We start from the raw sequence: 24,946 nt of genomic DNA, 5'->3' as shown, positions 1-24,946 counted from the left end.
GTTTCTTAGGGCTCTTCGAGTCAGCAACCTCCCTTAGCCATCGTCTCCGCTCGGCCTGTTCTTTTATATGGAGAGATCTCCATACAATTCCCTCGTCTACTCCTTCAGTGGCAGTGGTACATTTGTCTTTGTTTTGCCGTAGGGGCATTAAGTGCTAGAGGTATGGCGTCGGCTTGTCTCCCTCTCCTCTTCCTCCCTACGGTTGCGCTCTTCGTACCTTTGGAGTACTTGTTGCCGATGGAGTTCCCGTGCAATTTCCTCCCTTTGGTCTTGAAGTGCAATCAGATTTCTGGCGAGTAACCGTGGAATACTTCTGAGCAGGTCAAAGACGGGAGTGCTGACGGTGAGTTCACCACGTACCGTGCCTTCAGAGACGACTCTCTCTTGAGCCTCCCTCTGCACGTATTGCATGACCGACACATCCCACAACTCTACCAAGTCTGTTGTCAACTGATCCTCTCATGCCTCTTCCACGGTACTTTCTTCGTGTGTGTCGCTGTCCACGACAATTAATTGCTAGTTGAATGGTCGGCCCATTAATTCCTTCTGCCTGCCGCCATAGTTATTTCCAGGTTCGTTTAGGCAATGACACCAAAATGTTTAGTCTTTAATGTGAGGTTGGTAAATTCATAGATAAAACAAGGATTTCCCACACATACCAACTATTCATGTAACAGGACATTCATATATCAAAGCATAAGTAACAACAACAAACAACTATACCAGAAGAATGATATCTTTTTTTTATTCTCAAGAATATGCCAGTACAATACCATCTTTGCCGAGGTTCCATCCAAATCATATATAGACTTGACGGTTGGCCAAGTTGCCAACCGTCACTAACTACCAACTACCCCACAGGAACCTCTCGGCGACGCAAACATAACCAAACATAAACACCCATCCCAACTACAAACTAACATGCGTTATTGACCCCTAACAATCGGTCACATGGTGAAAATGTCCCAAGACAGGTTGGAAACCTTGAGGGAGCCACATGTAGATTGTGTCATGCACCCTTGGCATAGTAAATCGTCCTTCTTGTAAGGATTAGCAAAATAGGGAAAAGGAGTCTCATGCAATCTATGGAAAGTAAATCATACAACAAATTAACAATCTATTCATGTTAATTAAATATCTTAACATTTCATTATTGGCATAAGTAAATGATTGATAGGTATGTATAATATTAACTATGGTTGGAAAAAATGGAAAAAGTCATTTTGAGTAAAGGATGAGCTCTTTTCCTAAATCCTAAAATTATTTCTAATTTATGTTGTTAGGGTGAATCTAGGGAGAGGTCATCACACCAACGGTCATGGCAGAAAACTTTACTTTAGTGAAAGCCAAGTGCAAAAGATGAATTTAATGCCCCAACTACCCCCAACAACATTTTCTTGGGCTTGAGGTTGCAAAACAATGGCATTTATTCTTCCCCATGCCCTACAAAGAAGATCTACTTGTGGCCAAGTGCAGAAGATGAATTTGATTGCTCTTTTGTCATAGGGCCATCCATTTTCTGATTTTGGCATTTGATTTTGTGGGGTTTCTATCCCATTCCCATGCCCTATCTTTTTTGGTGCCTCATTGATGAATGAAAGGCACTTTTATGCTCATTGTAAAGGGTTCTCCCATGTTTCTCTTGCAGTTACATGCATCTTCCTTGGCATATTTTGCAATTGTAAAGTGGCTCTTGGCCTTTGAATGAATATAAACAGTGCTACTTGGGGACACGTTTTCGACATAATTTGACCTGTCTCAGAAACTCAGAAACTTTCGGAAATCCATGCTCTGGCTGTCCCATAAAATTAATGATTGAATTTTGATTATTTGTTTGACTTCCACTCTCATGCAAACTCTCAATTTAACTTATTTAACACAAATGTTATATGTTAAGGTTTTTTTAATGTATATAAGCATGCTTTATACATGTTTTTATACGAATATTTAAAATTTCCCTATAAATTTTAAATTTTCCCTATTTTTAATATAGCTGTCCTCACTGCCATCCCCTACTTTGGGAAAAAAATATCCGTCTCGGAAACCCATTCCCCCCCCCGTCCCGGAAACTCGGGGTAACATAGAATATAAACTATCACTTTACCTCTTCTACATTCTAATATGTTGTGTAAAAGATCTTTACCTTCCTGTTGAATGGATGTTTTATAACTTTATATGTATTTATGTTTTATTAATCTTGTATATGAAGGCTAACTATGTAAACTTTCTTCCCTTATAGCATTTGTCAAACCCTAACTTTAATATTTACTCCTAGGATCCAGTGTAACAAAGAATCATGTAAGTTTCTTTTGGTACTTTGATTGATTCTTTGTGCTATTTTGAGCAAAAAGAAACCACTCTAATCTAGGTGCATCATCACCCCCTTTTATCTTTTGCACTCTGTCCCTTTCCTCCTGCAAGCTGATAGGGTAGATTTAGTTGTTGGGTTATTTGGTGTTGAGTTGGAACAACACTTTGCATCTAGATTAGAAAGGAAGCCAGCCTTATCCGAAAATCTGACCTCATTTGCAAGTTCCCATACCTTGAGATCAATTCCATTGTGTCATTGGAATGCTGGACCCAATCCAGCAGGGTGCAATTTTATGTGACAACATACATCTTGAAGAAAAATACCAATCTTTAGTACTGAAGTTTTTCTTTTATCTCTAGTGAAGATGTTAATGAAGATTGAAGTATTTCATTATTATCACTAATGGAATCCTTTTGAGTTGAAGCTTTTTAAGAAAGAAAAATATCTTAGCCTTTTCGTAATGGAGTTAGGTGTTGATGAAGAATATCAACTTCTTTTATGAGACTTTTTGCTTCTTTAGTAGAGATTGCCTTAACAACTTGAATATATTGACCTCCTTTAGTTTGGTTTTGTACAATCTCTTGAGCAACCCTTTGAATGAAGAGAAGAAGCATCTTGATTCATCATCTTCTCTTCTTCCACTTACTATAAAGAATTGGAATGCAACTTGAATCTTTAGGTGCTTGTGTGACTTCACCTCCCTTAAAGAACATGTGGCATACTTGAGTAATAGTAATCTTTTCTTCCATCAACAATCCTTCCTCAGCCTCAAAGAATTTGAGTGAAGTAGGCAAAATCTTTTTCTTGTGGATATTGTTGTTCCATTTGTGGCTATTGATTTTGTGAAAACATGACAGCATTCAATTTAAGCTTATGCAAATGATTATTTACCTTATCAAAATTAAGTTAACAATCAATTATCCTATGGCATAGTAGCCATCAGGTTCATTTGATAGATGTTGGGGACCACTTGAAGATCCTTGATTAGCATTTGAGGCAGCTAATATCTATTTGAATCTTTGCATTTTTGGACAATTTCTTTCATCATATTTCTTTGTTCCATGAAATATGGAGTATGTGCGAGATGCTTTTGCTGCTAGCTTTGTCGAAGGAGTATGTAGATGAGGACCAGTGTTACAATTCTTGAAATAACTATTTCTCTTTGAAGGTAGTGGACACTACTAAAGCAATTGAACAGTCAAGGGAAGTTATTTATTTATATTTGTCACATCATTTACCACTCTTTGCAATAATGAATATAGGGTCAACTTATCTTGGTACTAGTGGCTTGATCGAATCTTTCTGGTTTTTTCCTCCGATTTGATTGCTTGTTCTTGAGCATCCTTCTATTAATAGCACAACCTATCTTGAGAAAGAATACAATATCTGGTGATAGAGCATTTATGAAGAAACTTGAAAGAATCTTAAAAGATGGTCTTAAGAGTGTTAGTGATTTGGACAACTAGATGATCAAATTCTACAACTCCCTCATGGACTCACTATTGCCTTTCTTGGCACCTGGGAGTTTAGCAAACAAAATATGACTATCTTCAGCTGGTTTGAAGTGTTCAAGAAACTTCTCATGCATAATGTTCCAATTGGTGATGGAACCAATCTGCAGCTACACTTGACAAAGACTTAACAAAAAAATTGAGTTGCAACATCCTCATGATCAACACCCAAAATTGCATTTTCCGTTATAAAGATCGAAATATGCTTGGCTGGATATTGGCTAACATCATTGAAAAGCTTTGGAGAGCCCTTTGGTGATTCACAAGGAAACTCACAATGTTGTACTAGAGTTAAGAAAGACATTTTCTCCGTGATGGATTGTTGTTAGTTTTGCCCTCCTAATTGGACATGGTTCTAAGCGACTCTTCTTCTAAAGCGGAAAATTTCTCAATAAGCTATTACAAAAAGAGAAGTAGCATATTTGTCTCCTGAAGGTGAGCAATTGAGATATTGAAATACTAGTTCAGTAGTGCTTGCTTTTCTTTGAAATTTTGTATAAGTCCTCTGTGCTATACTTGACTGACAATATGGATAAGTTTGGTAGACTTATGTTGCTCCCCAATGAAGTTGCTAAGAATTGTTAGTGTTTTACTTTGTCCCTTTTTGTGTGACACTAAATGGAATAGTGTGTACTGTAGAATTATTTTCCAAATTAGAAAGGGAATTTTATGTATAACAAAACTAACCTAATCTCAACAATATATACTTGTTATTCACAATGTGTGCACTGTTTCTGAGATGGTTCTTACATATGAAATAAAACTAATGGTGTCCTTAAGCATGCACGACAAAAAAGATTAAAGTAAACACATCCTACAACAATTACCATGCTTGCGTTGTTCATCTAAAGGCAGAGACTAAGTGGTACAAGTACACACAAATTAGTAGGTAAGCTAGAAGAGGAAAAATTGCATACAAAGTTACAAAACCAACTTTATTGTTACTCGCAATGAAAAGCTTACAGTTAACAATAAAACAATTCAACTCACTTCATGTATGCATACATTTGAAGTTATGAGTTAAATATAGCAATTTTATTCAAAACTACAACCACCAACTTAATGACTACTGTAATACAAAGCTTCCAATAATTGTTAAGTGATATTCAACTCATAAAATCACAGTAACACAAGGACACGAAGCACTCCAACATCAATTTGAGAAGCAAAATAAGTATACTGAATTATATTCAATGATACTAAATTCCTAAATTAGGTGCCAAGAGCACTTATATTGGTTTACATTACCATCGCTCAAAAAAGAAATAAAAAAGATAGCTACCACTTCTATGCTAAGAATAGTTTGCTGGCATACAAAGTAAACTTATTACACCATTTTGTCTACAAATGCTAATCCCTAAATCAAGAAATCTTCAAATGCTCTTTTAATAAGTATTAGCTAAAATTAAACCATCTAAACGATCATCTAAAAAAATTGATTTCAAATGAGCTGCTAAACTGAGACTCACCAGAATGTGCTTATTTTCTTGAAATTCATGAAGTCTAAAATAGCATGACGTATAGATACTTCCAACTAAAAATAAATTTTTGACAGTTGGCTTTGGATGATGATTCTGATGATGTTCTACTGTTCTTAACATGGTAGATCCTTTGAAGAATTTTGAAGCTCTTACAACCATTCTTGGTGCTTTGAATCTGTCCTCGCTTTACTTTGTTGATCTTTTTGCAGTTCCTAACCACAGTCTGAAGACTATCACCAAAATGATGGATTTGTCATTATTGAAATTCTAGCAGACCAGAAGAAATGTCAGCAGTTGTATATCTGATGGTGCAAAACCCAAACCCTAGGCATCCTTAAAGACTATTTGAAATAATGCTGCTTTATAGTGAAATTCTGCACAGTTTCACTGTTCTGACCTGGATTGCAAATAATTTTGAAGATGTGATTCCAAGGATTTTGATGAATATAAGAGCTGGAACACCAAAAATCTAGACACTGCAAAAAATCTGAATTTTGGAAGATAAAACCCTGCTCTAGGAAGAAATTTGGCTTGATTACAAATGAAAATTGCTGGATAGAGTACAAACTTTGCCAAGGACTAAAGAAAACTTTCTGAAATGTATTCACCTTTGGTGAAGAACACTGCTGTGGGTCACTGGACACCAATGAAGACTGTTCAGAAATCTGGTAATAAGACTGAGTTTCTGTTTGTTGAAAGCCCTGTCCACATGAAAATATTGATCTTCTGTTGCTGGATGAATGAAATGATTGTCTGTTTTGAACACACATATCGCTGTATATTCTTTGTTCTGATAATTCTGAATGAGCTATATCAATGTTGTTCTTGAATCAAGATTGTTTGCATCTCTTAAAACTGTAAACTGTCCTCTCTGTATGGTCTGCTGGTCGTAGGATGTAATGTTTGCCCAAATTATTTAAATCTGCTGCTCAGTAAGGCATGTGGCAGACTACAGGTGTTTTATATTTTTATGTTAAAACTTGTTTCCTCTTCATGATAGCACACGTTGTTTAAGGCCAATGGACATTTCTAGACTCAAACTTCTGTCTCTATGTACTGTGGTGTGCACCTGCCTACCACTCTTGCAATGTTTTTGACAAAATCCTTAACATAGTTATCCTTTAACAGAGAGTGTCCTTTTATTCACCATGACAGCTTTTAATTTCATAATTTTCATGTTTTTATTATCATTGGCACGTGCCTAGTATCTCGTATGCAAACTTGACTTCAAAACTTTTTTTTTCCACCTTGTGAGGTGCGTGCCCCAACTGTCCTGTGATTTTGTGTTTTCAAATATTGATGTCGCTATGTTAAAAGGTTGCTTATGGTCTGTTTGCAAAATTGAAATAAAAATTAAATTTACACCCTCTATTCTGTGGTGTGTGCCTATGGAGATCCTTGCACACTTTATCATTTTAGAAAATCTGTTTCAGTTTGAAAGGGCACATGCTGATCAATGTCATATTCCCATGTAGACAACAGGCAATGATTAGAAACATTAAACAATACATGTACATAAATATATATATATATATATTCAATACATAAATTATTTTTACCACTTAAAATACATTTTATCTTAACTAGTAATGAAAGGATGCGTCCATTCCCAAGCCACCTCCGGAATAGACACCACGTTTCAAAGGGAATCGCGTGGTTTCAAAGAGGTATAAAACCGCACCCCAAGGAAACACAAGAGAGGGAGTGACAAGGAGAGAAGGACAAGGAGAAGCATCCAACAGGAACTTCGTTACTCAGTAATAATATTTATTTCAGTTTTCATAATTTATGATGCGTAGACAACCATGAGGATTGCCCGGGGAATGCATTAGTCAGCAGACGATGTAAAAGGGCTAGTCGCTGGTTCTTCCCAGCGATGAAGAACCAGTGCCTAGTAAGCATTCCTTACCATCACCAGTAGGCTGGTACGTCCCCAAGCCAATCCGCTTAAATGTCGAAATGTTGAAGTATGTTTTGTGCCAGTTGTATTAAATCTGTTTTCATTCCTCATATAACAGTAATTAATATAATTTAACTAGTGACCCAGATTAATTGCTAAATCGGTTCCATGCCTAAAAATGTCTTACCAAATGAACTAAGCACATCTATAATGTACAAAAGGGTAAAATGAACTTAATCTTCACGCTAGATAGGTAACCTGCAATATCAGGTTTAGAATGCTGCATTAAAATACACTTTAGTGATAGACAAAAGAATAAAAATAATTCATTCATTCTCAGACACAACTAATATGTAGAGAAAAGGAATACTAATTAATGATAGTCATGTTTTTGCAACCAGGCACAAATATAATGAATAAGTCCCTACAAATTTATAAATAATAGATAAATGTTAACCAAGTAATATAGTCATGAATCTATGTTTTATGTATGCATTTGTTATCTTCCTGATATTCTCTGTTTGTTAGTACATTCAAGATAATGAGTGCAAGCCAGGGGTATGCTGGGCCCATCCTCAGGTGGCCCTATTAGCCCTAAGAGACGGGATGGGTTTGGATGGGTAGCCCAGCCAACTTGGAAAATCCTCAAAATCTAGAATGGGCCGTGTATGTATTTTGTGCTGCAATAATTATGCCACCGATCTAATATTACTGCTGACATAAAATAAAATATCTAAATGTTGTAGGAAACCGTAATTTCCTTTTGTGGCCCTAAATCCAACCTTCGGTGGATAGATCAGGCCCTAATTATCAGAAAGGCAAGGCAGGTACAGCAAAGGTTCATTACAATCAAGGTACTCACAGATTTTTGACTTGAAAGTTGAAACCCTGCTTTCTCTCATATGTTGCACCTTCATAAATGCTGATCAAGGTACTTGCAGATTTTTGACTTGAAATTTGAAACCCTGCTTCCTCTCATATGTTGCACCTTCATAAATGGCAAGTGGATTTGATATTGAAAAATTGCAATTTTGCATGGAAGTTGCAAGTCAAGGCACCTGCTTACTTGCTTTTATTTCATGAAATCTGCTCCACATTGAAAGGGCACACACCTGACTGTTGTTTTGCATCATTTGTGAAATTTCAAAACTGTCCTGTGGACAATTGACACACACCCAGCTATGTGATTGCAGGCTTTTGAATGAATTTCTGCTTTCCCCTTCAATGGCATGCACTTCTGTGCTCATGCCTGCAAGCTTTTGACTTAAAACAAAAATCTTTTCTCACTTCATAATGGTGAGCACACAACTATTGTCATGCAGATTCCATGAAATAAAAAATCCATATTTCGACCTTGTATGATGAACTCTGACACGTAGTAAATTTTTGCTGCTTCTTCTTTGCCTTGGTAACTGTCTTTGGGAGCTCAATTTGTTATTCCTGCAGAGAGATGAAATAGAAACAACAAAAACATGACACTTGACTAGAGTAAAAGACAAAGTTTTAGGTTGAAATTGGCCCAGAATTAAAAATTTCATATGGGCACAACAACAGAAGGCAAAAATTATAGGGCTCCTAGATGCTGTTATTGTCATTCCAATTTCAATCTCATCAACACTTTCCAGCCTTTAAAGCATCACTCCATGGTTTCCCTAGGAGGATGGATCCAATTGCTCTATAGGAATGCAATAGCTGAGCAAAAGCAGTCTATCAAGGAAATTCATATGCTTGGGAGGCCCAAACACACTTGGGAATTCTTATCTCGTTATTCATTCTGGCTGCGTTGCAACAACCCTCTTCCTCACTTTTTAAATGTGTTCAAGGTTCACATAGGAGGGGAGTGGCTCAACATATCTGCTTAATTTAACTAAGATTTGGGGGACATTACAACGCATCTTGCACTCACATGTTGTATGGGTACCTTTTTCTCATCATAGGGCAGAGAGCTCAGCCTATCCAGAAAGGATATGCTTGTTTGTAATCATTCAAATCAAGTAGGCCCATCCAATGGTCTCTTCTCAAGCCAAGGGGCAATGCACCTCAGAGCCTTCTATTGGTTGGAGTATTTCCTGCTTCAGATCCTGGGAAATATGGTTCATTTTGAAACTCATATATAAATCAGCAATGCACACAGAGTCAATCTGAAGGTGACAATGGGTGAAGACAGACATGGCTCTTTAGTCTAGAGCGCTATAGTTGAGAAACATTAAAGCACTGTTGTGTTTGTTATCTGCCTCAATGATCCAAACACCATTGCTATGCTTGGTGGTCATTTAGAGTGTCAGTGTGGCAAGCAAATTGGGTGTATCTCCATTATATTGCCTCAAGCAACTGACAGGGGGGAGCCCAAAAAATGCTTTGGATGCTAGTGAGAGCCTTGGAATGAGCAAAAGAGGCAAGTTAGCAGAAGGAAACAGCTTCATCAAACAAAAGGGGCATTTACTTTTTGCTAGGAACTGGTTATGACTAAGCAAGTCTGTTGCGGTGCTCTTTTATGAGTATATTCTTATAGATTAATTGTTTATTTATTCACCTTGTACTTAACTTCCAAATGTTCAAATTTTTAAAGCTTGACACCTGTAGTAGCTGGCTAAAGAATCTAGTTTTGGAGTTTGTGCCTTAGTATAATGTTTTTATTCTACAGAGATAACTAGGATGAATTTGTGGCTGTGTGATCAATATCATTTTTATTAACCATGCAGGTAAAAGAAAACCACAATTGATACTGCTGGACCATGGCTTATATAGGGTGCTTGATCGCTCAATGCGGGAGCACTATGCTAAACTTTGGAAGGTCTTTATTTATATTTCTGAAATCTAATTTTTTCCAACTAATATTGACTGTTAATGCTCGATAATAACTTAAATTTAGAACGACATCCTTCTTTTTGTTTCAATGATGACTCTATGTTTCCATGCAGGCCCTTGTGTTTGCAGATGTCAATGGGATAAAGTACCATAGTGTGAAATTAGGTGCTGGAGAGGATCTCTATGTTCTTTTTGCTGGCATACTCACAATGAGGCCATGGAACAAGGTGGTTGATCCAGCAATAGACCATTTACGTTTGAATGGGACAAGTGAGGATCGGTCAGAACTTCAGGTAATGGTTGCTGTTTCTTTAGTATGCTTATGTTTGTTGTGGTGGTTACCTTGTTAACAATAAGGTACATTTGCTATTGGGCATTGTTGAACAGTAGTAATTTTACATATGAGTGGCTGTACTTCAGGTTGAAATTGAACATTTGTGTTACTGATATTGGAACATGTTTATTTCTTTTAGGATTGCATGGGATATGAGCATATAAAGCAGTAAAATTCTGACTTAATTTGATCTGAAACGTGTGTTCCTAAAATCTATGGATGGATCTTTCACAAAAAAGTTTTAGAATTATGGTCAAATGCATTTTCTCTTGGCAGAGCTTTTTGTAATACGATCTTTCATTTTCTATTTGACAAGCACTCAACATTTAAAGATATCAGTTTTCCACAATCCATACTGCTATTTTTTTGTAGTTTCTGGATTTGATTGTGTTCCTTTTTTTTGGATCAACATTTCGGATCACTCTGTGAGCCATCATCAGGATGTTAGAGAGCTCAAGGAGTAGAAAAAGGGATTGTTGCAGATCTAAGATGATTAAAGAGGAGGGAAGGGGGGGAAGAGAGGGAAGATGTTACACTCAAAACAAAGTAGGAAAATTAAAAAATAAAATAATAAGGTACTTCAAAAAGTCTATTTTTGGTTTCTCTTATATTATTGCATGAATATCATTTTCTACAATTCTGACAGTTTTTATTATCATTGTATATCTTCTATGTTATATCAGTGTTATTTATTCATTTATTAATACTAATTTATGTAATTTTATTTCTCTACATTTTTTCTTTTTATTCATTGTTTGAATCTTCTCTATTTTTGCTTGCCATCTTAATACCATATTTTCTATCCTTGTTTTTTTTATTTATTTTTTATTTTTTTATTTTTCTAAATTTTTTTGTGTTTTCTTTCTAATGTTTGAACCTCTTTAGTTTTTCTTTTCTTCCATTGGTGACAATAATTAATATTAGTTCTCATATTGATTTATTCATATGGTAGTAAAATTTCTTATATTGATGTATTTTTAATTTTTTATGTTGGTAAGAATATGTTAGAAAGTATTCTTGCTATCATATAAATAAATCAATTTGAGAACTAAGTATAATTATTGTAACCAATGGAATAAAAGAAAAACTAAAGAGGTTCAAACATAAGCAAGAAAACAGAAAAATATTAGAAAAAGAAAAAAATAAAACGACAAGGATAGAAAATATAAAGGTCTTAAGATGACAAGCAAAAGTAGAGAAGGTTCAAAAAATGAGTTTTTTAAAAATATAGAGAAATAAAATTACAAAATAAATTAGTATTAAAAATAATAATATATATACAATGATAATAAAAACTGTTAGAATTGTAGAAATTGATATGCATGCAATAATATAAGAGAAACATAGCCCAACGAGGTAGCGTAGTTGGCTTGGGCAGTGGGTTTGCTCCCCATTGGTTCCGGGTTCGACTCCGAGGCTTTGTACTCACCCGATGGGTCTGGCAAGCGGGCTGCTTGGTCCATCCCCAGGGACTAGTCTCACCTCAGCTCACCTCTCTTCTGAGCCCCAACTTGGTTGTTAATGGCCAAGGTAAGGTTCCAGGTTTGGGTGCTGGGCTGGGATGCGAGGATACCCTGAGTTAACAAAAAAAAATTATATAAGAGAAACAAAAAATAGACTTTTTGAAGTACCTTATCGTTTTATTTTTTAATTTTCCTACTTCATTTTGAGTGCAACCTCTTCCCCCCCTTTTCTCCTTTTTAATAATCTTAGGTCTGCAACAATCCATTTTTCTACTCCTTGAGCTCTCTAACATCCTGATGATGGATCACAAAGTATGATCCAGAATGTTGATGCAAAAAAACGGAATACAATCAAATCCGGAAACTACCAAAAAAAAACACTAAACATGATACTCTGCAAATCAAGCATCTCGAGTCCTAACCAAAATCCAATATAAATCAACAAATATTAAAATAGTTTGGTATTTGTGAGATTGGATCTGTTGATGTGTTTTTTATGCACTTCATACACAGAATACCATACCAAGTATTTTATCCTCTTGAATAAAGACCTGTCGGATGCTAAACTATGTGATCAAACGAGATGACTCCAAGGTTTCTATTGTCAGGTCTTGACATATGGATAACTGAATGGTTTGATGTGATATTGTTAGGTACACAAAAGGGACTTACGTATTGCTCTAGAATTGATCAATTTGATGAATACTAGCTTTAGGAATGCAATCACCATGATTTGATTAACTTATGATTTGGCAATATGAGCACTTGATCCTAATTCTAGCAAGATTTTGAAATAAAAGGGAAAAGAGGTAAGTGTTTAGAAATCTAATTCTAAAACTATCAATGAAAGAAATTGATGACAACCTAGTGAAACCAAACCACACTTTGCTTCACCATTAGGAACAATTACGCAAAGATGCTGCAAATGTCCTAAGGAATATGAATGATGTTCGAATCACCAACACACGCATTAATCCCAAAAGCATTGCGAATTAATGAGGAATAAGCAATCAAAGTTAAGTACTTGAGAGTTCAGGTTAACCATGCACTATAACTTGCAATCAACAAATTATAAATGGTATGAATTTGTAGGTTTCACCATCAATTATCAACAATATTATCCATGCAACTATGAAACTTTTACTTAAGCAAATCTACTTTAACTTGAGAAGTAAAGAACCATACAAATACTCCAAAATATCATATAGAATCACCAATCTTCAATGATTTTTTATCAATCTGGCAGCATCAAAGTAACAATTCTCCAAATCTCCCTCTTACAAATGAAAAGAGGAGGGTTTATATAGAAGCCTTTATTATAAGCAACGGTCTAGATTGATTTAGAATCAATTGCCAAGATCATCCCAAAATTAGGGTTTATTGAAAATCACTGAATGCAATGCAACAAAAGTGGAATATCATCCTCATCACCAACTACGATAGCCAATGAGAAAATTAGATGACACCTAATCATCTTACAAAATGTTTTCTAGAATCTGGTTGCCCTTATCCCTTTCCCTGATGGCATATTTAATGAATTTGGTCATCACCAATTCAAGCTCCTCCATCGTGACACTTGGCAGGACATCCTGTTGAAGCTTTATCACATGCAAACTTTTTTGTATAGGCATCAAAGATGTTCTCCTAATCAGCTTCTTGTTTCTGAAAATTGTTGATGTAGATCATGAGAGAAAATATCATTCAACCGATTTCTTTTGGTGGATTCCAGCTCTCAGAAATAAACAACTTTCAGCTTCCCTTTCAATTCTTCTAAGTTCAAACCACTTGTGATAGTAACTTCTTGACCAAATAATTCTTCAATTGATAAAAGGATCCTTGATTGTATTCCCCTAATTGATCCTTCCATCTCGATACAATCTTCCTTGGCTCGATCAAATGCTGATTTCTTCATCACCAAGAAACAATACCAGTGATTAAAGTCATATATATCTCCCTCTTCAATTACTCCTTGGATCAAGGTTGGCATAGGAATCTTCTTCAATATCTTAAGGCGTGGAATTGTCTTATCATGAACTGTTTGGAAATCTTCTCACACTTCTTCCAAACTTTGTATTTTGTTCATGCATATCACTGTCTTTTCATATACTTGGATGAATCTAGCTAGGAATTCTTCCGCTTGCTTCGAAATGCGTTCAATCCATTCCTTCACTTCCTGATTTGTACTCCTCATTGCTTCATAACTATCAAATGATTCTTGAGGAATAGAAATTGGCAGGACAAATGTATGATCCTCTTGCCTCATTGGATTCATCAAGCTTTGTATGAACTCTTTCAATCTCATGTTTTCTAATTCCAATCTTTCCTTTCTTCTCTTTGACTTTGTCCATTCTTGCCTTAATTGCCCTAGCAGTATCATTGAGTTCTTGAAATTCTTGCTTCTTTGTTGATGGTCCAAGGTCAAGTGTCCTAACATCATAGTCCATCGGAGTAATTTATTCTCTAGACTTATCAACCCACTGCCACTTGTAAGATGCGTGATCCTTCACTGTCTCTAGTAATTTGGGAGAATTTCTTGGCCTCCTTTTGTTCCTTAGTGTTGGTGTTGGAAATAAGCCACACCCAGACCGATGATGGACTGGTCCAAGAGGGGCCAGTAGCTCAGTGGTAGAGCACTCCAGCAGCGTATGGAAGGTCCTAGGTTCGAGTCCTAGCTGGTCCATGTCTCAACATGGTATCAGAGCCAGGTCCAGGCTAGGAGCCCCAAGCACATGAGAGGTGTGGCTTAAGGGGGGCTGTTGGTGTAAGAAATAAGCCACACCCGGACCGATGATGGACTGGTCCAAGAGGGGCCAGTAGCTTAGTGGTAGAGCACTCCAGCAGCGTATGGAAGGTCCTAGGTTCGAGTCCTAGCTGGTCCATGTCTCAACACTTAGCTTTTTACCAATTCGAGCTAGGAAATCATCCAAGTCTTCAATTGGCTGAATTTCCTGCACTGTCTTCTTCTTCAAGCTGTTTTTTAACCAATCTAGAACTGTGGACAATTCCATTCCATCATCAAGTCCTCTTAAGGCTGAAATGATTTCTTCATCTACTTTCTCATTAGGATTGGAGTTGTTGGGTTCTCCCAAATCTTCTCCTATCATTGTTTCAAAATGATGTATGGTTTGAGAAGTCTGACCTTGTTCCTGATTTTCATGATGTATTGATTGTGATGATTTGTGTTCATCATGATCACCTTGAGATAGCATCTCTGTTTTGGATTCCTGCCTTGACTCATTTCTTGCAACTAAAGTATTAATCTCTCTTATGGATGAAGTGCTCATGGTGGATTGATTAGTATTAGACTTTTGCTTCTTACATCTTGATTCTTGACTAGGAACCTCCTTGTCTTTTGCTTGTGAACTTTCAGCCGTACCCTTCCTCTTATTAGAAACCTGAATTTCTCCTTCACTGTTTACCTTTTCATTACTTTTCATCATTTCATCTTCATCAAAGGAAGATTCATCATCTTCTATTCTTCCATAGGTTAAAGGACCACCTTGCTTCCTTAGCTTGTTGATTTGCTGGTCTACCCATTCTCTTGAGTAATCAATCACCTCTCTCATCAATGTGTTTAAGTCTGTCATTTTCTGTTGTGACCAACTTGGTACCGGAACAGGTTTGTCTTTCTCTTGCTCATACGATAAGGGCAAAATTCATGGTTGGAGCTCAAAATTGATACCTAGCTACCTTAACTCTAGGAACAGACATGACCAAAAAGTAGAAAAGAGGGGGTCCTCATTGGCAATGGGAAGATGCGTGAAAAGGCCACAACAGGATCCTTATTATTTTTAGTCATCTCAAGATGACTTTAGCGACACAGAAGGGATGCCCAGACATAGGAACAGAAAAATCACATAATCTCTCAAAACTCGAAAAATTCTTTGGTTTATAGAAATGTTGAAAATCTGAAACATGCACATAAGCTGCATTTGGCTCATTTGACATAGACATTTCTTATTGTCACTCTTTCCCATCAGAAATATTTGTTGGGTGTCAGTAACTTACAATTTCTTTGGACTCCTCAAAACTATTCCAACTCACACGTCTGCAACAAAATTGTCTATTTCTCTATAAATTCCTCAGTTCCTTGTTTAGTGTGTACAATGTTCACTCTCACTATACAATTTATTATGTTATGCTCTCTTGGATTAATTTTTGAAATTTTGATCTGCAACATAATAATGATATGTGACTTTTGCCTTGTCTTGGATCAAAATGCTCATTTCTTTCTCTCCATGTTTTCATTTGTCTCTCTTCATGTTCTTCTAGAAAATTGAAATCTCTATCTTTGTGTACTAACAATGCAAAACCTTGTAGGCTGACTTGACTTCATGGTGGAAATAGTAAGTGGGTTGGATCAACAACTGGCTAACAGGTGCCTAGAGTAACATGAAGGTAGAAACATAAGGGAAAAAAAAAATAGAGAATTGTGAAACAGAAAACCAATAATATTTGTAAAAAGGTAGGACATCCTATGGGCCAATCCAAAACTGTATGGTACCTATTGATGCTTAGATTTGTCTTGTTAAGATATAGCCCTCGTGAATCTAACTGATGGTAAATCGGTTATTTTATATATATATATATATATATATATATATATATATATGGTTATTAAATCGATGCCTGAAAGTCATTCTGGAGAGTGATATATTAACACACAGTCCCGATATGCAGATGGACATTAACTTTGTATACATTGCGATGATTATCACAGTGAACATGATATTTATCGTGCCACTGTGATTACATTACAATATGCACTGTAATGTAATCACAGTGGGCACAATAGTTATCGTGCCCATGTGATTCTCGATCGCATTATATTAACGGAGCATGCAGTTTGGAAATTAAACATTAACAAACTAATTGTTATGAACGGTTGCCTCCGTAGGGGCATGTCCATACGTATGGCATGTCCCTACGTAGGCAACCTTTCCTCTTGTATTTAAAAACCGGATTCAATGATGGAGACGATCAATAACTTACGGCAATCAGTCTTCCAGAATCACTGTCATTATTCTTCGATCCATATTTCACAACATGGTATCAGAGCCAACATATTAAGAGAATAAATTAGACAGCCATATTACTCATAAGCATTTATCGGAAGTAAATAACAAATCGACGCAGGGGCTATATACGTAGAGGATATATCCGACTAAGAAAATATTCAAAATGTCAAGTAATATGAGAGTGGAAGATAGACTCGAAGGAGCCTCCAACTTCGTTTCCTGGAAGATACGAATCATTGCCATTCTTGAAGAACTAGAATTAGAGACTTACATAAAAGAAAATCTAGACATGCCAAATGATGAACCAGAGAAATTTACCTGGAAAAGACATAATAATAAAACAAAGAAAATAATTATTGACTCAGTCAAAGATCATATTCTTCCATCTATAGCTAGACTGCCTAAAGCATATGAAGTATTTAAAACCATTAAAAATACATATGAAGTTAACAATGCGAGCAGAATGTTAACCTTGAAACAACAACTTTTAAACATAAAGATGAATAAAGATGATACAATATCTACATACTTTTCAAGGATATCTGAAGTAAAAGACCAATTACAAACTATTGGAAATGAGGTAGATGATCAAGAAATCTCTCTCATAGCCCTAAGAGGATTACCAATTTCATGGGAATCCTACATTCAATGTATTAGCAAAACACCCCCCTTACCCAAATTTGAACAACTTAAGAATGAGTGCAGTCAAGATGAATCTCGACTAATCTCAAGAGGATTAGGGCCAAATAAAGAAGGAGAAATCCAAGCACTTAATACAAATACCTTCAACAAAAAGAAAAAGTTCTCCAAACGGAAGAGAGGAAATAAAAACCATCAGAAAAGAGATATGTCTAAAATTCAGTGTTACAAATGCGACAAATATGGGCACACTCACAAGAATTGTCCAGAAAGGAAGAAAACACAAGCTACTCTAGCTGAAGTCAAAGGAGAAAACTCACTTTTCTTCTTAGTCCTATCGAGCGAAATAAATACAAATAAAAACACTTGGATTGTAGACAGTGGAGCATCAAGGCATATAACTGGATTCAGAAATCAGTTTGAAACACTTGATGGGCACTCAAGTGAAGAGGTTACTATTGGAGATAACTCCACATATCCTATGAAAGGAATTGTGACCTGTACTATCAAACTAAGAAATGGAGTATCTCTACAATTAAAGGATGTTCTGTTTGTACCTGGAATAAAAAGAAATCTAGTCTCAATCTCAGGCCTAGCTGATCAAGGATATTGGGTTACCTTCAATGAAGATAAAGTTCTACTCTGGCCTAAAAATACAAATATCGAAAATGCCATAACAATAGGTTCAAGAGATGGTAACCTATACAAACTATGCAGTGATCAAAAGGAAGCACTAAATCTTGAAGTTTCAAACAATAATAAATTATGGCACAAAAGATTAGGACACCTAAGATATAGTGCTCTATCCAACATAAAGAAGATTACTTCAGGACTGCCCCAACTAAAATCTGAACACACAGGCATTTGCAAAGGATGTGCCTTGGGAAAGAATGTGAAAGTTTCTTTTCCCTCAAGCGAGCACAAATCAAAAGTTATTTTAGAACTAATTCACTCAGACCTATGCGGTCCCATGTCAACACCATCCCTAACTGGATCCTTATACTACATAATCTTTGTTGACGACTACTCTCGAAAAACATGGATATATTTTCTAAAGTGCAAAGACTCAAATGAAGTACTATCTAAGTTCAAAGAATTCAAGGCACTAGTAGAAAATCAGTCAGGGAAGAAAATTAAGGTGTTAAGATCCGACAATGGGGGAGAATATACATCTGACAACTTCAAAGACTTTTTAATTCTGTTGGGATTAAGAGGGAGTATACTGTACCATATAATCCACAACAGAATGGAGTAGCAGAAAGAAAGAACAAAACCATAATTGAAGCAGCAAAAGCCATGATGCATGACCAAAACTTACACACTTCATTCTGGGCAGAAGCTTCAATTACAACAGTCTACATTCAAAATAGATGTCCGCACTCAGTTGTAGAAAACATAACTCCTGAAGAAGCTTTTACAGGGAACAAACCAGACTTAAGTCATTTAAGGATATTTGGCTGTCTCGTATATATACATGTTCCTAAAGAAAAGAGGACAAAACTAGAACCATCTGGAAAAAGAGGTATCTTCATTGGCTATATTGAAAATACTAAAGGATATCGCATTTACATTCCAGGGAAAAAATCTGTTGAGATAAGTAGAGATGTAAAGTTTGAAGAAAACACTACACTCAAAGAACCTGAGGATGATAACATTACTAAAGAAGAAGAAGATCACATAACTGAGATTGAGAGGGAGAATATCATAGAAAATTCCGAACCTTCAGACACTGAGAGGGAGGACATCATAAGAGCTTCAGAACCTCTTGTTGATGAAAATATTGAAACACTCAATAACAAGAAAAGACCTCTATGGGCAAGGAAAATGATTGAAGAGAATAATGTAGAAACAAATGAAATTTCCAAAGAAAATAAGAGAACAAGAACTCTAAAATGTTATGCTGCACTTCTAACCGAACTCACAAATTCTGAACCAACAAATGTCAGAGAAGCTTTATCAAAACAGACTTGGAAAGATGCTATGGTTGAAGAATATCAATCTATACTAAAGAATGATGTTTGGGATATAGTGCCTAGACCAAAAGACAAATCAGTTGTCTCATCCAAGTGGTTATTCAAGATCAAATATGCATCTGATGGCAGCATTGAAAAACATAAAGCTCACTTTGTGGCTAGGGGATTCTCTCAAAAAGCAGGAATTGATTATGAAGTGACATTTGCCCAGTTGCTCGGTATACGTCAGTAAGAACAATCATTGCAATTGCAGCATCCAAAGGATGGAAAATTCACCAAATGGACCTAAAGACTGCCTTCCTAAATGTTTCAATTGAAGAAGAAGTATATATAGAACAACCAGAAGGATTCACCATACGTGATAAAAATTGCTATGTTTGTAAACTAAAGAAAGCTCTCTATGGGCTAAAACAAGCACCTAGGGCCTGGTATGCAAGGATAGACAACTATCTCTCCAAACTAGGGTACTCCAAGAACCTAGCAAATCCCAACATTTACTTCAAGGCTTCAAATGGCAATATGATTATATTGGTCCTTTATGTGGATGATCTTTTGATAACAGGAGAGGATAATCTCATTGTGAAATGTAAGCAAGATCTGGCAACAAAATTCGATATGAAGGATCTAGGGCTTCTACATTATTTTCTGGGATTAGAAGTATGGCAGAAGAAAAACTAAATCTTCCTAAATCAAGGAAAGTACACCACAAATATTCTAACTAGATTTGGGATGATGGAGTGTAAGCCATTAGCTAGACCAATGGAAACTAATTTGCACAAGCTAAAAATTGAGGCAGAAGATTCAGAACCTACAGATCCCACACTCTACAGACAAATCGTCGGTTCACTCATGTATTTGGTAAATACTTGTCCTGATATCTACTATGCTACAAATGTATTAAGTCACTTCATGTGTGAACCTAAGAAGATACATCTAATGGTTGCTAAACACATTCTAAGATATTTACGAGGCACAATCGGACTTGGCTTAAAGTATGAAAATGTTGAGATTCAACTTGAAGGATATTCTGATTCTGATTGGGCCGGAAGTACCACTGACCATAAAGTACTACAGAGTGTTGCTTCAGTCTTGGTTTTGCTATGATATCTTGGTTCAGCAGAAAACATTCAGCAGTTGCACAAAGCTCCACCGAAGCAGAATAAATGGCAGCCTCCATGGGAGCTCGTGAAGCAGTATGGCTAAGAAAGTTATTATTTGGATCATTTGGAAAAATTCTGAATTCAACCATAATTCACTGTGATAATTAGAGCTGTATCAAGCTCTCAGTAAATCCAGTTTTTCACAATCGATCCAAACATATTGAGATCCCTTATCACTACATAAGAGATATGGTAGATCGAAACGTCATAAAACTAGTGTACATCAGTACTGAAGAACAAAATGCTGATATCTTCACGAAGCCACTTGCAAGATTGAAGATAGAATACTTCAGAAGTAAACTTGGTATGACTAGATTATAATTGAGATTATTAGGATGAAATTCCTACCATGTGTAATTTGTTCATGAATAAATAAATAAAATGTATATTGCAATATTCTAACTGTGTTCAAGAAGATGACGATCTTCTTATGTTTAAGGTTACTATTTCAAGGTGACGATCTTGACAATAGTTGACCGAGTGTCAAGATTGACTACATTAAGTTGTTGTCTCGGATATCTTGATCCTAAAGTATGTGATCATCTCATGATTGACTTCTTAAGTGATTGTCTCGGACTGAGCCGGATATCATGATATTGAGTTTATTGTCATGACAATACTATATTAAATGCTGTCCCGAATTGTGTCGGAAGTCATGACAGAATATGCTCCCAAGAAAATTATTTAGATCCACTCTTGCTAAGAGGGAGTGTTAAGATATAGCCCTCGTGAATCTAACTGATGGTAAATCGGTTATTTTATATATATATATATATATATATATATATATATGTATGGTTATTAAATCGATGCCTGAAAGTCATTCTGGAGAGATATATTAACACACAGTCCCGATATGCAGATGGACATTAACTTTGTATACACTGCGATGATTATCACTGTGAGCACGATATTTATCATGCCACTGTGATTACATTACAATACGCACTGTAATGTAATCACAGTGGGCACAATAGTTATTGTGCCCATGTGATTCTTGATCGCATTATATTAACGGAGCATGCAGTTTGGAAATTAAACATAAACAAACTAATTGTTATGAACGGTTGCCTCCGTAGGGGCATGTCCATACGTGGCAACTGCCACGTATGGACATGTCCCTACGTAGGCAACCTTTCCTCTTGTATTTAAAAACTGGATTCAATGATGGAGACGATCAATAACTTACAGCAATGAGTCTTCCAAAATCATTGTCATTATTCTTCGATCCATATTTCACAACATGTCTTTCAACAAATTGTGCTCCATAGGGCATCAAGCATGGAAAGTCTACACAGATATGAAGAATTTGTGAGACAATCTCTGGAATTTAATGGCTGGTCCCTTGTCTATTCTAGCGTTAAGCCTAGCCTTATCAGAGGAAAATGGGAGAAATGTTGAAAGAAATAACTGGAAAAGTGAAAATCAAAAGTTGATGCACCATAAAAGATGTTTTTTTAATCCTTTTGAGGGATTTCTAACATGCTAAATAATAGTTAAAAAAACAGTGAAAGTATGATCCTAAAAATTTATTAGACAATTTATCAACATACAACTTTCAAAAATTGGACAATGGGTTTTTCTACTTCTTATGTTGAGTACTTCAAAATGTTTTATACAGTTAAATAAAAACTAAGATGCCTTTTTGGGTTCAGGCACGGGTTCGGGTTCAAGAACCCGGTTCGCTAGTTCGGTAGAATTTTGAAGGAGTTTGGGTTCATTAGTACAAAAACAATGCAAAAATTATATATATATATATAAACTTTAGCAAACTAAAATAAAAACCTGGCTCGATCTGTTGCTTCAGCGATTCCCTAATCTAATATTTCATAACAATAAATATATATAATAGTCATCTAAGTTTCTATCTCCTCCCATGGCTCTATTTGAAGACATGAAGATAGGAAGCACGTTTGACATTGAAGACAGCAGGGAAATGTCTTGTAGTAGAATTAGGTAGAGGAGTTGGATTTGGCAGTGGATCTTGAGCCTTGAGTTTCAAATTGTGGATGTTCTATGTCATGAGGACCATATACAATGTAAAAGAAATCTTTGATTGGTCCTCATTGACTAGTAAGTGTTTGCATAAATAGTTGTACTTTGAATAGGTTTATGAATTTAGTACATAATATATTTAATACTATGTACCTAGACACAAAAAGGCACTTTCACAAGATTGAATATGGGGCCATGTCAACATATACTCACATATATTGGGATTGCTATAGTTGGAGTAGTTTGAGTCTCCCAAACATATTAAGAGGGTGAATAATGACTTTTTCATGCACTTTGTATGGGGGATGGAAGATCAAATGCACATACAGATTTTAGAAAAATGCAATGGTTGTCCTTTCAAATTTGGTAGACTAGTACATTCAATTCCTTATTGTGAGTTTAAACCAATAATGCATAACCAGGGGATGGCTAGATTCTTCTAATTGTCCTTGGGATGGCTAGCCATCCGTTGTGATTTCCAAGCATTGTTGGCAAATTTTTTGACAACCTATGGTATTTCAAGTTTTTAGGTAGGGACATCTTGAAATGCTTCTTGTAGTGGATGGATCTAAAAATGCAAGGGATGTGCTCCCCAAGGACATACGTTTAATGTGCTTTTTTATTATCTAACCTACTAATCCAGATACTATGGATGATGTAATATTTCCAAAATTCTTACCCTTATTACAACAGTGAGAGGTAGAGAAATGAGGAAAATCCATGAAAATAAGCTTCTACTCTATATCAAACCAAAACTCCTCCGATAGAGCAAAGAAGGTAAACAATGCAACAAATGCTCTTAGAAACTCAAACATTATACCTCCTTGATTCTTTTATTAGCTCTTGGATGTGGAGAAAGGATAGATAGGTATGATGTGTAGGTTGGTCATGGAGAGATTCCCAATTTGGCAGCATGTATCAATGATCTTTGAAGCACCTCCACGTATGGAAAATATCATTGGGAGTGGGGTTTAATAGACATTTTGCTATGAATGTGAACAGTTGAGATTGCCTCTTAAATTTGAGTGCCGAAATGAAATTTGGATGTGAGGAAGGGATGAGATGGATGCAAATGGTGAGATATGATTCAAGTTGATGGAGGAGCTAGGATTGCCTTCACTTGCATGGGGAGATGAGATGCTTACAAAGAGACTTGAGGGGATTTCATGTGTATGGGTGATTAAAACATGTGATGAAGGGTTAGGATTGTTTTGACTTTTATGGGGAGATGGGATGTACACAAATGGAGTAGTTGAAGGGTTATGGTCAAGATTGCTTGAAATGAACAGTTAAGATGAAAAAGGTCATCTTTTGGCTTTTTGTGCTCAAGTGGAGATGGATTTTTTATTTATTTTTGAATGATAGGACAAATGTGCATTAATCTATTTAATCAAATAGGGATTTATTTAATTAATTAGTAAGAGAAGAAAGTTAGGCTAGTCAATTGAATAAATGTGATTTATCTTTTTTAATTAGTTTTAGTCTAAACAATAAAATAGATAATATTTATTTAATTAACTAATAGAGGAAGGACAACTTAATTAATGAAATAATTTCATTTAAATTAATTAGTGAAGATGTGGTGTGTGATTAAATGGAGTGGAGATGCTAAAATGCAAAAATAAATTTGAAGTGTCTACAACATCACTTTGAACAAAGGTAGTGTTGTGACCATTTCACACATCGCCCCATTAAAATGGGGACCCCCTCTTTTTTGCTTGGTTTGCCTGTTCTTCTCTCTGCTTTTAGGGTTTTGAGTAAGTGAGTGAGTCGTCTGGACTAGGGTTAAGCCTTAGGGTTTCCTTTTTGATATTTTCAAGCCGAAGTCCAGTCAAATTTTGAAGATTATTGAGCATTCTCGTATGGATTGCAATTTTGAAATAAGATGAGTTTGTCAGGATGTCAGGTGTGTCTGACTAGGTCCAGTAGGAATTTTGAAAGCAAGTTCAAATTTTACCTAAGTGTTGATGATGGAATTGTGCAATTTTGTCCGGGTGAATTTTGACCAAATTTTGGAAAGTTTGATAAGTGACCCCTGGCCTTGGAGATGACCTAATTATGCCTTGTGAAGTGACTGAAAGCCTAAATTCTTGATATTTTGGCCTATAGGGGCAAAATCGCTCCTGTCCTTCAGTCAAGGACCAGGGCGAAGTTGGTATTTTATACCTCTTGGTTATTAACTTGTTTCATTTGTCTTGTGCAGGGTCGCCAGGAGATGCAGTTGAACATAAATAGGGGTTTTTTTGAAGATTTTGAGACTCAAAAATGGCAAGTTTCAAGGTTTAAGGTTAAATCGCTCCTGTCCCTCAACCAGGGACCAATGCGAAATGGCCTACTTAGACCATTTTTGGTC

General features: G+C 36.0%; 1 protein-coding gene across 1 annotated transcript in view; it reads left to right on the top strand.

Moving 5' to 3' along the window:
* Positions 1-24,946, top strand: part of LOC131047610 (putative ABC1 protein At2g40090) — a 224,781-nt gene that overhangs the window by 130,694 nt on the left and 69,141 nt on the right. Inside the window, exons 9-10 of the mRNA XM_057981401.2 lie at positions 9,906-9,997; positions 10,125-10,304. Of these exons, the coding sequence (XP_057837384.1) occupies positions 9,906-9,997; positions 10,125-10,304 (272 nt within the window). The remainder of the gene's footprint in view (positions 1-9,905; positions 9,998-10,124; positions 10,305-24,946) is intronic.

The sequence above is a fragment of the Cryptomeria japonica genome, chromosome 4, assembly GCF_030272615.1.
Source record: "Cryptomeria japonica chromosome 4, Sugi_1.0, whole genome shotgun sequence".
Taxonomy (NCBI): Eukaryota; Viridiplantae; Streptophyta; class Pinopsida; order Cupressales; family Cupressaceae; genus Cryptomeria; species Cryptomeria japonica.
Note: the sequence above shows the minus strand (reverse complement) of the source record. Positions and strands in the feature narration are given on the sequence as shown.